The 14,846-nt window shown below is 42.5% G+C and overlaps 1 protein-coding gene across 2 annotated transcripts in view; it reads left to right on the top strand.

Annotated features, from left to right (window-relative positions):
• Positions 1-14,846, top strand: part of ME3 (malic enzyme 3) — a 114,543-nt gene that overhangs the window by 60,265 nt on the left and 39,432 nt on the right. For both annotated transcript variants that reach the window (XM_079303803.1, XM_079303802.1), the window contains exons 2-3: positions 2,551-2,684; positions 3,982-4,131. In XM_079303803.1, coding sequence (XP_079159929.1) covers positions 2,551-2,684; positions 3,982-4,131 — 284 coding nt within the window. The remainder of the gene's footprint in view (positions 1-2,550; positions 2,685-3,981; positions 4,132-14,846) is intronic.

The raw sequence follows: 14,846 nt of genomic DNA, 5'->3' as shown, positions 1-14,846 counted from the left end.
CTGTAGAGCCATCTGTGGTATCATCAACCAAGGGAGCTGCTCTGAGATCAAGTGAGGTGATTATTTTCAAGCCAGGTACTTCCTCTTGCTGATTAAACGTGTGACTGCACACATGCTCTTACTGGCACAACCACTGGGATGGCACAGGGATGGGAGCAAGCAACAGGAGGGGAGGGAAGGTTGCCAAAACCAAGTTCATCAAGATATGCTCTCAGTTTTTCTCTGGCAATAATAACAGTTATTTGTCATACAGAAAAGCTAAATCCATGGTAGAAACCAGCAGTTTAACAGCTATGTAAAAGCTGCTCATTAACGTTTTGTCAAGCATGTGTCTGTGTGCTCAAGTAGGTGTAGTTCAATAATCACAGATTTTTAATATTTCTCTGCCAGCTGTTCATCAAGCTTTGAACCAGTTTGTTAGTTATGGGTGAAGTTTTCATTAGAATTTAAGCTCCTTAGACACTCCTGAAAATTTTTTCTGCCATCCTGCTGTCTAATCTGCTATCAGCATAGCAGAAATACCATTAATTAAAGACTGTTATAATCTCCTTCACAGGCTGCAGAATGCATTTACCATTGCTGTTCATTGGGCTGAGTCCAGCACAGGGCACTGCTGGTGGTCTGGGGCATCAGCCCAGGGAGCAGGACATGCTCAGGCTTCTGCCTAAGGAAGCGTGACCTTGTCCTGTAAGAGCAGGGTCATCCTACAAAGTCTTGCAGTTGAGCTCCAGCTGTGGGACATTGTCAGTTACTGAATAAGACTTGTGCTATGTGTTACTTGTATTTAAAACAGAAGGTTAGCACTGAGAAAGCATCCAGCATGGCTGTCTGTCTTCTGCACTGCTAATATGCCATTATAAACTGTGTCTGGTGGTAAACTAGTAGGTAACTGAAGTGGATGAGTTGGGTATACTATGCAGTACCCAAATATAAATCTTTGCTATCTGGAGGTTAGCAAATGTGAAGCCCATCTACAAGAAGGGCTGTGAGGATGAGCCAAGGAGCTACAGACCTGTCAGTGTGACCTTGGTGGTGGGAAGGACATGGACTAGGTCATCTTGAGAGCCATCATGTGATACGTGCAGGACAGCCAGGGGATCAGGTCCAGGCAGCATGTGTTTGGGAAAAGCAGACCCTGCTTCACCAAATAGATCTTCTACAACAGTGACCCAGTAGTGGATGAATGAAAAGCTGTGGATGTTTTCTACCTGGACTTTAGTAAAGCCTTTGGCACTGCTTCCCACAGGATTCTCCTGGAAAAACTGACTGCTCATGGCTTGGACAGGTGCATTGTTTGCTGGGTAAAAGACTGGCTGGGTGGCTGAGCATAGGGAGTTAAATCCAGCTGCTGGCAGGTCACCAGTGGTGTACCCCAGGGCTCAGAAATGGGACCAGTCTTGTTTAACATCTTTATCAATGATCTAGATAAGGGAGTGAAGGGTACTTTCACTAAGTTTGCAGGTGACACCAGGTTGAGTGGGAGTGTTGATCTGATGGAGGCAGAGGGATCTGCATTGGCTGGATTGATGGGCCAAGGCAAAATGTATAGCGTTCAACAAAGTGAAGTGCTGGGTCCTGCAAGGCCAATGGCATCCTGGCCTGGATCAGCAATGGTGTGGCCAGGGCAGTGACTGTCCCCCTGTACTGGGCACTGCTGAGGCCACACCTCAAATCCTGTGTTCAGCTTTGTGTCCCTCACTACGAGAAAGACACTGAGGGGCTGGAGCATGTCCAAAGAAGGACAGCAAAGCTGGGGAAGGGTCTGGAGCACAAGTCTTATGGTAAGCAGATGAGGAAGCTGGGGGTGTTTGTCCTAGAGAAAAGGAAGCTCAGGGGCCTTGTTCTCTACAGCCACCTAAAGGTGGTTATAGCCAGGTGGGGGTCAGTCTCTTCTCCCAGGTAACAAGTGATAGATAGGAGGAGAGGAGCCAGTCTCAAGTTGTACCAAGAAGGGTTTGTATTGGATATTAGGAAAGAATTCTTCATGTGAAATGCCATCAGGCATTGGAACAGGCTGCCCAGGGAAGTGGTGAAGTCACCATACCTGAAGGTATTTAAAAGCCATGTAAGATGTCGTGCTTATGGACATAATTTAATGGTGGACTTGGCAGTGCTGGGTTAATGGTTGGACTTGATGAATTTTAAAGTCTTTTCAGCCTGAATGATTCTATGATTCTACACATTTTGTGATCTGTAGAGGATAATTGCTGTGCTTCCAGGAAGGCCATGGAAACTACTAGGCATGAGATAATGAAATAATATAAAAAGAGTATGAAGTGAAAGAAACACTAAGAATATACACTAAGAAGTCAAAAACACTGTAGAAATAAGCCAAATTCAGATGGCAAAAGAGTGTGTTAAAGCACAACTGCTGTTGGACAGCTAATCCAGAAGCTGCAGGTCTGAGTGATCTGGTTCCCACACTCCCTGCAGGGCAGGACTGCCTCCAGGCCCACAGGAGCTGCATGCTGTTGCTTCCTTTATTCCTGGATATCCTAGCTGGCAGTGCATATTATGCCATTTGAATATCCCTTCCTTTTCTCTTCCCAGGGAATGGCTTTCACACTTGAAGAAAGGCTACAGCTGGGAATTCATGGCCTCCTCCCTCCTTGCTTCCTGAGCCAAGATGTTCAAGCCCTTCGTGTGATGAAGAACTTTGAAAAGCAATCTAACGATCTAGACAAGTATGTCAAAAGCATCTTATTTCCTCTCCCTTCCCCCTTTACCTTTCAGTTCTTTAAAGCCCCAAGGAAAAATTGTGGATTCTCCTTCAATGTACACATTTCCCGTGGAGTCACTTTTTTCCAACTGTCCACATTCTCCAGCAGCAGAATTATAGAGTAGTTTGGGTTTAAAGGGACCTTAAAGATCATCTGCTTCCAAACACCCTGCCATGGGCAGGAATACCTTCCACTTGACCAGGTTGCTCAAAGTCCCATTTAATCTGGCCTTGAACACTTCCAGGGATGGAACATCCACAGTTTCTCTGGGCAACTTGTGCCAGTGCCTCACCAAGCTCACACTCAAAAAATTTCTTCCTAACATCTAATATAAACATACCCTCTTTCAGTTTGGAGCCATTCCCTCTTGTCCTGTCAATACATGCCCTTGTAAAAAGTCCTTCTCCAGCTTTTATTAGGGCCCTGTTTAGGTACTGGAAGTTGCTAGAAGATGTCCCCAGCACCTTCCCTGCTCCAGGCCAACTCTCTCAGCCTGTCTTCATAGGAGAGGTGCTCCAGCCCTCTGATCATCTTTTTCACCCTCCTCTGGACCTGCTCCAAGAGGTCCACTGGTGTTATTTTTTACTACTACTACATTACTGGAGAGTTCTGGTATACTTTGGGTACAAGAAAAAAGCAGAGCACTGAAGGTATTTTGAACACATGTAGTTCATGTGCCTATCTGTATCCCCAATACATTCACTAAAATGCTGGATGGAAGGACAGAAAAAAAACTGCCAGTGTGTAGGAAGAAATAAAAAGAAAGCAGAAGCAATATTGTATTGGCTAAACTTTGTGAGTTTTCAATGCATCCAGTATTGTTCATCAGGGTTACTGATGGTAGATGCTGTTTGATTCCTGCTGCAATGGACAGTCGATCCATCTCTCTCAGCTTCCACTGTTCTGAGGACTGAGGCAGCAGGACTCTTGCCCTGTAGACCAATTGCATTGGCTTTTCTGTGTCACAAATACCTGTGTTGATCTTGAAAATTATATATTGATAGCTGTGTATGATGCATTTTGATGCAAATTTCAAAATTCTAAGGTTGTGCATGGGTGTGACCTCCAGCCTTACTGAGGATGTTGGAGCTGGCCAAGCCCTCTGGGAAATTTTGTTCCAAGCACCTGCTCATGATGTAGCACAAAGGAGTTTCAGGGCTTGGGAGAGCTGAGTGTATACTGAGGGATCCAATGACTGCTTTTTGTGAAGCTGTGAACTATCAGAAATACTGATGTAAAACTGTTTTTTATTACTTTAAAGGTACATTATTCTTATGACATTGCAAGACAGGAATGAGAAGCTTTTTTACCGAGTGCTGACCTCTGATATCGAGAAATTCATGCCCATAGTTTACACCCCAACAGTTGGCCTGGCTTGTCAGCACTATGGTTTGGCTTTCAGGAGACCACGGTGAGTTGAAGAGACTATGTTTGCATATTTTTAAATTTCATGTGAATGTTTCTTTTGTATCGACACCATCTTTATGTGGGTGGCCCAAAACATCTAAAACTCAATCCCTCATCAAAAAGTGAACCAGCCAGCAGCTTCATATGTGTACATTTGATGATGAGTTGGGGAGTTGAGAATAGCTCTGACTTCTTCCTATAAACAGTGAACAGAGTGGTTTTGTTCTCAAACACTGCTGTACAGTCCCCAAACAGCTTGCTGAACTTAGGACTGCACCCTTCCCCATCTGCTGTCTCAGGAGCACTGAGTGCCCTCTGCAATGCTGTTTGAGTCATTGTTGAATTTTGGATACATTGTGCTGATTTTGAACTTTTGTATACACTTCCACAAACTACCCCACTAGAATCATCTTCATAGACCATGCTCTGCATCAGTGCCTCCCTCTGTGCTCAGAACAGCCACTGTATAAATTCATGCAACATTAAACACTCTGTACCATGTTGGAAGACCCCATTCTGCATAATCCTTTTTAATGATTAATGCTTAGATAAATCCCTTGTTAGCTTTCTGAAATACATTTTAACCTAGCCTGAAAATGCAATGGTATGGTTCAGTTTTCTTTGCAGGCTTTTAATTTTTTTTCACCTTGAAATGTACCAATAGTCAGATGAACATTTAAGCTTTTGCTATAGAAATTTGCAAAGTAAAGGAATGAAATAATACAATTTTCAAAGGATTTCACAAGCATGAGGTTTGACTGCAGTTTCAGCTGAGAGCAGTGCTACAGATGGGGCAACTGAGGCAAGTTCTACTGAGTCTAGGTCACAGGAGGTCCCTGAGGCACATCTCAAAGATGTAAAGGCTGTGTAGACAAGATAATTAGTAACATTTTATGAATAAGATTGTCTTGGCAAACATGGTTGCTTCTGCTTGTGATGAAAAGTCCTAATAAAGCCAGTGTACTGCTCACTGCTGGTTCTCAGCTAATCAATATTAATACAGCAACTGCTGATTCTCAGGTAATCAATATTCATGCAGCAGTTCCTGTTGTACACCCACTGTATCTTTGCCTCCTGGCTGCCTTTACCTTGCAATAAGTTAAAACAATATTTGGGAGCTTTGCTTCCTTTATTTTCCATCTATTGTTATCTTCAGGAAAGCAGGGATGCCTTTCCACATACTGAACTCTTTCTGCAGTTGTTTCTGTTGGAGAATTCCCCTTCCTGTAACTCATGTCTTTCTCATGTTTTAAATCCACATTATTTTACAAACGTGATAGGAATGTGTGTTCTCATAGTGCAGCAGTTTTGCTGTTAAATTTGGGCTGGGTCTTTTCTAGATTCCAGCCCATGGCTTCTTCAAGAAAGAGCAAATGACCATGTCCTTGAACCACTGGTTTTCCTGTGGTGGGAAGTTTGTTTCTCTGAAGATCCAGAATTAATTTCAGCCTGCCTTCAGATTTGGTTGTAATCAAGGTTGTTTTAGCAAAGAATGTTTTTGTTGAGAAAAGAAAAGAGCTGTTGTATCATGTAAAATGATGAGACTTAAATGGAAAATGTATACAAATGTTTTTTTTTTTTCAATCTGACTCTTACTGTCTTGGAATATGTATTTTCTGTCCTGCAGCATATTATGTATGTTAGAAGTTAGCCTGCAAGGCACATAGTTCAAGGTAGTGTGCCAATACTTCTGCTAAAATCTCCATTTTAAAACCTCACATTGTGCTCCAACATGGGTGGATGTGCCTGTATAGCACAGCTTATTGTGCAGTCTGTGCTGTGTGGCCACAGCAGCAGCAGCCTTTGGACACAATTAGCTTCTTCCTCATGCTGGGATCTTTCTCAGCCCCATTAGTGCTTGACTTTATACTTGAAGGTTGAGCCTGGAAAGATTACAGTGCACAAAACTCTTGTTTTGTGCAAAGCAAAGCAGCTCTTGTATAACAGCATCTAAAAACAGTCCCAAGATGTCCATCAGGGCTTCTCTCAGAATCATTTATCAGAACATTTATCTGTATTTACATGGCTGCAGGTTTTGTTTGTCAGATACTGTTGTTGTAATGGCAGGACTCATTGCCTCTTTTCCCTTTCTTAGTCTCTATATACAAACCCTTAAAGGGTAAACCTCTCTAACCTGCACTTTTATGGGGCCAGGGGATAGAGTTCTCCTTACAGGTCAGGGCTCCATCATAGTCCCTGCTAACAGATTTATCTGCTCCAACTAGAATAAGACACCTGGTGTTCTTTTCTTTCAAAAAGCTATCCAGCTAGCAGTCTAAATGAACAGGCTTTCTATATTTAACAGTAGAAAAGAGGTACTAGGAACAAAAACACTTGCAAGCTTCAACTCTTCTCATGCTTATCTATGATGCCCACAGTTTCTCCACTTCTTCTGGTGGGCCAGGCATAGCTCCTGATGTCCCAGCAGGTTCTCTGCCTTCCCCAAACTCCTGCTGCCTTTCTTTTTACTAGTTACTTTAAATTCTTCAGGCAGGATTTTTTTTCCATTGACCTCAGACTTCTTCCTATGTGATTAAGCCTCAGAGGTTTAAAATGACTGAAATAGAGGTGGTACCATAAAATTTATAAAAATTACATCCAGGCACTGTTGCTTAAGACCTATGAAGTTTTTGCTGGAAGGTGTCTGTATTGAATATATTTTTCCTATCTTGTTTTCCAGCCATCTCCCTGGTGATATAAGAATATTTGCTTATTTAAAGCCATGTAATGAGCATTACAACCTCCAGGGTAAAGTAAAGTTTGGTTTTGTATTTTGAGTTTTTGAAATAAGAAGTATACATTATTATGTAATTTGTAAGTACAGGTTGAAGTACTAAAAGCAATAACACCTCTTTTGCAGTAATGATTAAGAACCCTGTCAAAACCTCTCTTCTGTGATCAAACTGTGTTAAATAAGCACAACAGAGTAACGTTTCCAAAGAGAAGTCTTCCTAAGCACAGGTCCTGTCTGTAGCTCTGGGCAGTAACAGAAGTACAGGACTAGGATAGGCAAATATGCTCACTTCTTGGAGACTTCTCAGGTTATGCTCCTCCTCATTTTGTGTCTTGTGGCTTCAGTTTTGTTATGAAAATCTGTTGCTCTCTTTGACTCCCGAGTTCTGTAATGGTTGTGAGGGGACTCAGTTGTGACTGAAAACAGAGTTACAAGGTGACTAGACTTGTTTCATACAAAAAATTTATTGGTTGCAGTGTATGATGACCAAGGGAGAGGTCCAGACTTAAGGGAGATTTCTTGCAGAATTGTCCAGCTTCAGGTCCTAGATCTGCATGTGTGCAGCTTTGCAGTCTGTCTCCTGCAATCCATCCCTGGCATCCCTTCACTCCTCCCTTCCACTACCCCTGCCCCTCCACATATGTCCATGCTGCTGTATAATGATGGTTGAAGGATAAATCTGGGCAGATCCAAGTCCTTTTTGGGCCAGGCTGGTAGTAATCCAAATAGCCAGTTCACCTGGACAGGAGCTGTGCTGATGTGCTGAAGCAGAAGCAAGCTGCTCAAGGCTTGGGGAGGGGCAGGCTTGCTTATGTTCAGCAGCAGTGATAACAAAACTGGCTTCAAGCAAAGGATAGGCTATCCTAGGTACTAGGGAATATGAGCCTTGGAAGTGTTTGCTTTTCAAAGCCTAGGAACCCTTTATCCTAATCAGAAGTTTGGTGGAAAGAAAGAATGAAATGTAACAGAGCAGGGCTTGCAACTTTGAGACACTAAATGAAGGAAGGAAGGAGAAATCTTGGTTCTTTGATCCCACTAACAGACAGAGTCACCATTTCTTTAGGAAATGTTTCTACCATCCCTATAAGCCTTCAGGCTGTGGTTGAAAGTCTTTTTTTACTTTAGAGTAAGGATACAAAGCCTCTACAAAAAATGTGCATAGTAGTATTTTGATTTTTTTCCTTTTTTGCCCTTTTTTTTAATGCAAAATGCATTTAATGAGTACCTTGAGGGTCCTTGTGGAGCACAGGACTGAACACATGCAATGCTTTTAAAAAGTATGTTTTAAGCCTGAGGATCTCTTTTAATTGTGAGTATCTTTGAAAGGGACTATACTTCTTCACAAAGAGATATTGTAAAGAGGAAACTTAGGGCAGGTTATATTTCTTCTGTGATGGTGAGGGGTAGTTTATTACTGTAGCATAAGACCACAGTCTCTTAAGACACTGATTAATTCATAAACACAGTGGTCTTTGAAAGTATGAGGTTGTCAGCTGCTCCTCAAAAGCTTTTGGCATTCCCTGAGAGTAGGACTGGAAAAGATAGTTATATCACCATTGGCAAAAGGTTAGGGAAACAGAAAAGACTTGCTTAAGTTCCCTTTTTTTTTCCCTACAAATGTAAATATCCTTGAGAACTGCTTGCAGAACAATGCAGAATATGTTGGGATTAAGCTGAACCTGGAGAAAGTTAACAGGATGCAGATGGTGTGAAAATGAAGTCTGACAGAATAATGATCTGTGTCTCTGATGAAAAATGAGTAAATGAAACATCAGTCAACCTACAGAATTGTCTTGTCAGCAGGTCTGGCTCTGATGAGTGACTTTTTTTTTGGTGGTGTTGTGCCATCTGAGCAGCAGGAGGGAAAGTTACCTGCTATTTCTGGACATTTAAGACCAAACCAAATGGAATTAGAACAAAAGTGTAAATTCCATAGACTTGTCCCTAACCACAGAATTGGTTCCTTCCCTCTTCTATAAAACATTGGAGACCAGAAGTGAGTGGGAATTCTGGGGTTTGGATTATTGTCCTGAAAGTTGTTTTGAAACCATTTCAGACAATCTTTGCTTCTTGTAAAAACACCAGTCACCATAACTTCCCTTATTGCCACCAGCCTGGTTCAGCCTTCTTCCACACACAGCTGAAGTCAGTGCATGAGAAGAGGAATGTGTTTAACAGTGTGTTTAGGTAACATGGCCACAGCCACCCAAAGATTGGTCTTGTAACTGACTGAAGGGGAGGGAATGTCTGTGGAAAGTCTCACAGAAACCATGTGTAGTCAGGAAGCCCTGAAGAGGCTGTCAGGACACACAGGAGAGAGACAGCCATTGGTGTAGGACAGGATTATTGAATGAGGAGAAAATAGGTCATGCAGAGGGAGCCCAAGGCTGCTGAAAATGGCTCAGCCTGTCTGGAACTTCTGAGAGCTGGCAAAGTAATTCAAAGGTTCCACTGCTCTCTCTCCCCACTTTCTTCAGGCAAGTCTTTTCATTGTGCTGTACCCCTTCCCTTATCCCTTCTCTGTTTTCCACTTTACTGAAATATTTTTTAAAATATTGTGGAGACAAGCAGAGTTTGGTCTGTGGGCATTCAGAGAGAAGAGCTGGAGTATTGGTCCCTGATCTGAGGTTCCATGCAGGCTGGGGAGTGGGATGGACTCTACTGGTGTTGTGAAACACAGTTTCTACATTGCAATGAGGGAAAAAGGACTTAGCTCAGTGTTTTCATTAGAAAAACAACCAGCGCTCCTTATTCCTTATCTCCAGTCTCGTCTCTCTCTCTCTCTCTCTCTTTTCCTCACATTTTGTAGGAAAAATGTGGTGGTAACTGGGTGTAAAAACCATGAGAAACTTTTATGAACATGAGGTAAAATGTCAGGTCCACAGAAGCTAACAGCAAATCTCATGTTGATTTATGAAGGTCAGGCTTCCCGCTCCTGTCAGAAGTGATTTAGATTTGTCTGTTGAAATTCCCTGATTTACCAGGAGAAGCTTGAAGGAAGAGGTGGAGTTGTCCAAAAGAAAGAGATTGACCTGGTGAAGGAAATACAAGAGAATGTGTTCTCCTTTGATCTGGCATAAATCTGTTCTGCTGCCACAAGAAACAACCCCACCTCAAACAAAAAATGCCAAAGACAGGGAGGAGGGCGAAAAATTACTTAGAATAATGAATACCAGGATGTAAATTTGAGGGGAAATGATGCTGACTATCATGAAAACCTTGGACAGCACTATCCATTGGGCTGTGGAACAGCCAAGGATCATACTCAGAAAGCCAACCATGTCCTGGGTTGCATTCAAAGCAGTGTGGCCAGCAGGGCAAGAGGGGTGATTCTCCCCTCTATCTGCTCTGGTGAGACCCACCTGCAGTGCTGTGTCCAGCTCTGGAGGACATGGACCTGTTGTTGTAGAGAGTTTGGAGAAGGCCACAAAGACACTCAAATGGCTGGAGATCCTGTCCTGTGAAAACAGGCTGAGAGACCTAGAGTTGTTCAGCCTGGAGAAGGGAAAGTTCCAGGGAGACCTTATAGTCCCTGGAGTACCAGGAAAGCTGGAGTGGGGCTTGCACGAGGGCATGTGGTAATAGGATAAGTGGTTTTAAACTGAAAGAGGGTAGGTTTAGATTAGATATGAGAACTTTTTGACTGTGAAGGTGGTGAGGCACTGGAACAGATTGCCAAGGGAAGCTGTGCATACCCCATCCCTGCAAGTGTTCAAGGCCAGACTGGATGGGGCTCTGAGCAAACTGGTGTAGGGGAACATGTCCCTGCCCATGGCAAGAGATTTGCCGTGATTAGATGGTTTGCCATGATTATCTTTAAGGTCCCCTTCAGACCAAACACTTCTGTGATCCTGATATGGAAGAATTCATATAAAAGCTGCTGCTATTTTCTGTATTTGCTGCAGTTTTTAGGCAAAAGGCAGGTTTTTTTATTTGGTGGATTCACTAAAAATATACCACATTATATTTCATTTATCTAGAAGCTGATTTTTCTAGTGTTGTCAAACCAATCTTTCTTTTTTTGTCAAACTTTGTTCTAATTCTGTGTTCATTCTTGGGGCTCCCTACAGTGCACTTTAAAAGGGAAGGTGTGGGTCCTGGAAGAATTTACACAGCACAGGAAGGAAATACAATTAGGGTAGGACTTAATTTAACTTCCTAGGGGTTTTTGATCCCACCTTAACCTCTGCACTATCAAGTGAAACAGAATACATTGTGTGCTTACTGGTGAAACAGATAAGGGCTCCTTGGTCTAAATCAACTGAGCAACAGCACTGATGGAACATCTCAGTGTGTTTCTCTTTGTAATCTTATAATCTTCCAGTTACTGAGATACTTCCAGCACACAATCAGCTGTAGGACTGAACCTCCAAAAAGGCAGAGGAAAATCAGGGCCAAGTCAAATTTTCCTACACTTAAAATTGTTTTTGAACAAAGAATATCAATCCCCTTGAGCATGATGAGCTTAAATGCAGCAAAGGTTACTGAATTTGGGAAACACCAACTTGCTGGTTGATGGATTCCCTGGATGGTGGAAACTTCTGTCTCACCTCAGTGCCTGGTCTTTACCCAGCTGCATCTGTAAATTTTTCTGTGGGTGACAGAAGACAGTCTGGGCTTTCCTTCCTGTACATTAGCAAGAAAGGAGACCTGGGGTGAGCCAGAGTCAGACCCCATGCTGCAGACCTGCTTTGCTCTTACCCAGTCCTTGACTCCAGCAGCCTGATTCTTACACAGACAGACCTTCTCAGAGGTCCTCTTAAACAATATTGAAACACCACTGCTGGAAAGGACACTGGGAAATTTGGGGTTGTCAAGTTTTAAAATACAAGAAGGATTTAATGCCCGAATTGTGCTCTGACTTGGCAGTTCTTTTGTTCAACGAGAGAATCCAGTCCTGAGAATACAGTAGGGAAAAGCAGCTCATGACAAGCCAAGAGCAACATGGATCTGCTTGCCTCTTGCCTTAATCCTACAATGTGGATATCTGAGGTTCACTAGGGACCTGATTCCAACCCTCTGCCTTTTCAAGTGGCTGCATAATGACCAATAGGTACTGAGCTGGTCTTTCTCCATCAACTTCTCCCTGGAGATGAAGAAAGAATATTTATTCTTTAGGCTCATGCCTAAACATCTTTGAGTCCTTTGCCTTTCTGATAAATTTGTTGAAATGAGCTACCAGGTAAGAGAGGACACCATATAACTGCACTTTGCCTGGAAAAAATAAACTGCTAAAAATAATGGTAGGTGTTAATAATTTGGCAGGTAGGAGATGGATCCAAAAGCTTTGCTTTGTGGTCTGGACCTTCCTGCTGTGGCAGGGGTTGGACTGTGCCAAAGCATGGGGAGAGCTACAGCTTGTGCTTGTATGTGCTCATTTAAATCTCTCTGTGCTTGATCTTTGGCAGTTTACTACAGCTTAGCAACTTTCAATGCCTTGGGATCATGGAGATTTCCTGGTTTTAGTTTAGGGAGGTTGTGTGGATAGTGAATCTTTCATTATTTTACCTTGGAGCCTGTATCTTCTGACTTCCACACTGAATTTTGGGTTTCCTACCTACAATATATGATGACAACGTTAAGGACATTTATAGTAGTAACAAAATTATTCATGTTGCAGATCATTTGAAATTAAATCTCTTACTGTACTTAAATTATAGATATATTGCCTTGTAAGTCTCTGAATGGATTTCACTAATAGTTGATTATGCTTGGTTGTTATTATTTTTTCATTATAACCTCAGGGTACTGGTCAGCAGCCTAAAATTTACAAAAAAAAACCCCTAAAACAATGAAAATTTCTTGGCCTTTGTTATAAACAAATCTGGAAAAAAAAATTGCTGATGAATCATCACAGAGATTTTGTCCAATCTGGTGATTAATTGTACTGTATTTAGACAAATCAGTGCATGCTAGCACATATTTTCTCTCCAAAGTCTGTAGCCCACAGGCATTTGTAATCTCAAGCTCCCTGAAACAGCCAAGCAATTTCAAAGTTTATTTTGTTGTTCTGAAGCCTTTTGTCCTGTTCTGGCAGAGACCAGAACCAAAAAAAAAGTCAACAGTGGGGGTGCAGCTGGTGGAAATGTCCCTAAAGGCTGATATTGCTCAACCTGTCAATTTTGTATATGAATTTTGAAAGTGAAAATAAATAAAACCAAATGTAGGCCCTTACTGTAACCACATTTTATTTCATCTCTAGCACAGCCTTGAATGCAGATGTCCCTTTTGCAGTCAGAATAGGGAGCAGTGAGCTGGGCTTGGGGCATCATTCAGCCAGAGTGCAGAGAGCACAGAGCAGCGCCTTCCACCGCCACAGGCCAACGTGGGCTTTCATTTCCTGAGTGTGAAAACAGTGCTGACATGTGGGTTGCAGTGTTACTCGGAGGCAGTCTTGCTCCAGGTTTTCTGAGAGCACGGTGCCTTTGTGTGGGGAATGGTGGGATCAGTGCAGAAGGTCAGCTCGTGCCATGCCTGTCAGAGCCGTTTGCTGTCCAGCCTTATAACTCACTGTGCCTTTCTGGCCGCTGTCTCACAACTTTTTCATGCCTGTCCAACGGCTGGGATGCTGGCAAAGATCTCACTCATCTCTTTTGTTTGTTGCTTTTTTAAGCAATGATTTCCCATGGACTTCCTATGTCTTGTAAGGGAAGTCCAGGCCAAATTAAGTTAAAATGCTCAAGGACTTTTATGTGAGTAGAATTTAATTACCTTCAGGTTGTAAGTGGAGACACTTAACCTTGATTAATATTCCAAGAAGGAGCCATTCCTATCCAGATAAAAACAATTACTCATGATGCCTGCTCGTCTGGTATAAGTTTTGGGAATATATGTATTTTCTTAATGTTAATTTACATGGTAGCTTGTATCATCTTCTCACTTGTGGAGCAAGTTCCTCTCTTAGCACCCAGACTAGATGATAATGAGCACAAAGAAATGTAACAAAGCTTTTGTTACCTTTAGTCTTGCAGTTCACTGAACTGGTATGGCAGTGCACACCCAAGGAGCCAGATTCTTTGGAACACCCTTCCTTGGCTGGGTGAGAAGTATCTGGATAATTAGGGACTTTAAACTAGCATTTTAATCTAATTCCCTCCATCAGTTCCTCTTCTCGGGAACAAGTAATTATATAAGACAAAGCTCGGTAGCCCATTAGACACCTCTTTTTCTGAATAAGCAAAGCTGATAGAGTGATCTCTCTGCAGAAAGCTTGTGAAACTTGCAGCTGAGGTTTTTTGTGTTCTTCCTGCTGTATACCAAAACCTGAGCAAGCCTGGCCATTGCAGTAAATACTGGGTAACACTGTGCAAATACATTCCTCCCTTACTGAGCAAGTATCTTATTCTTCAGAGAGCAGTCATTTGGAGGAGTGAGTGAAGAGAAGAGGGATGAAGCTGCAGTAGTTGAGTGGGAAGGGTTGTGTTTTTCAACTCCTGTCAACTTAGGAGCTTTTGAGGTCCTTCTGGTGGTTTCTCTTTTCCTCTACAGATCATAAATATGCAGTCATTTTCAATCTCAGCTAATAAGGGAAGTTCATGTGAATCAAAGAGTGATGTCCTTTTGCTTCATGCTAGTATACATATCAGTGATCCAGTGCCATCATTTGTTCTGCTCTTTTGTGGCTTTTGACCAGTGTGATGTCAATACTGGTGGGTATAATTGCTGACTGTTACTCATATATGATAAGTTTAAAGAGACCTTTAATTTTATAGATGCAAGCAGGTAACTGAAGTCATAGGAATGCTGCCCAAACTCACAGCACAGGACAAGACTGGAAGAAGAGCACAGCAATGGCCAAAGAGGTTTTGCATGGAGGTTGATGAAGGCAATTGATTGCATTTGACTGGAGTGGATTTCAGAGGCAGCAGTGGGGCAAGACTACACCGGGAGGGTTGCAAACATAGCCACAGCAGCCTTGATAATTGCCAAGGAAAGGCCATTAGGAGGGGGAGAGAGACTTCTGGGTAGGAGGGAAGTGAGGAGAG

The sequence above is a fragment of the Erithacus rubecula genome (assembly GCF_903797595.1).
Source record: "Erithacus rubecula genome assembly, chromosome: 1".
NCBI classification, from domain to species: Eukaryota; Metazoa; Chordata; class Aves; order Passeriformes; family Muscicapidae; genus Erithacus; species Erithacus rubecula.
The sequence above is the reverse complement of the archived record's forward strand: the minus strand, read 5'-3'. Positions and strand labels throughout refer to the sequence as shown.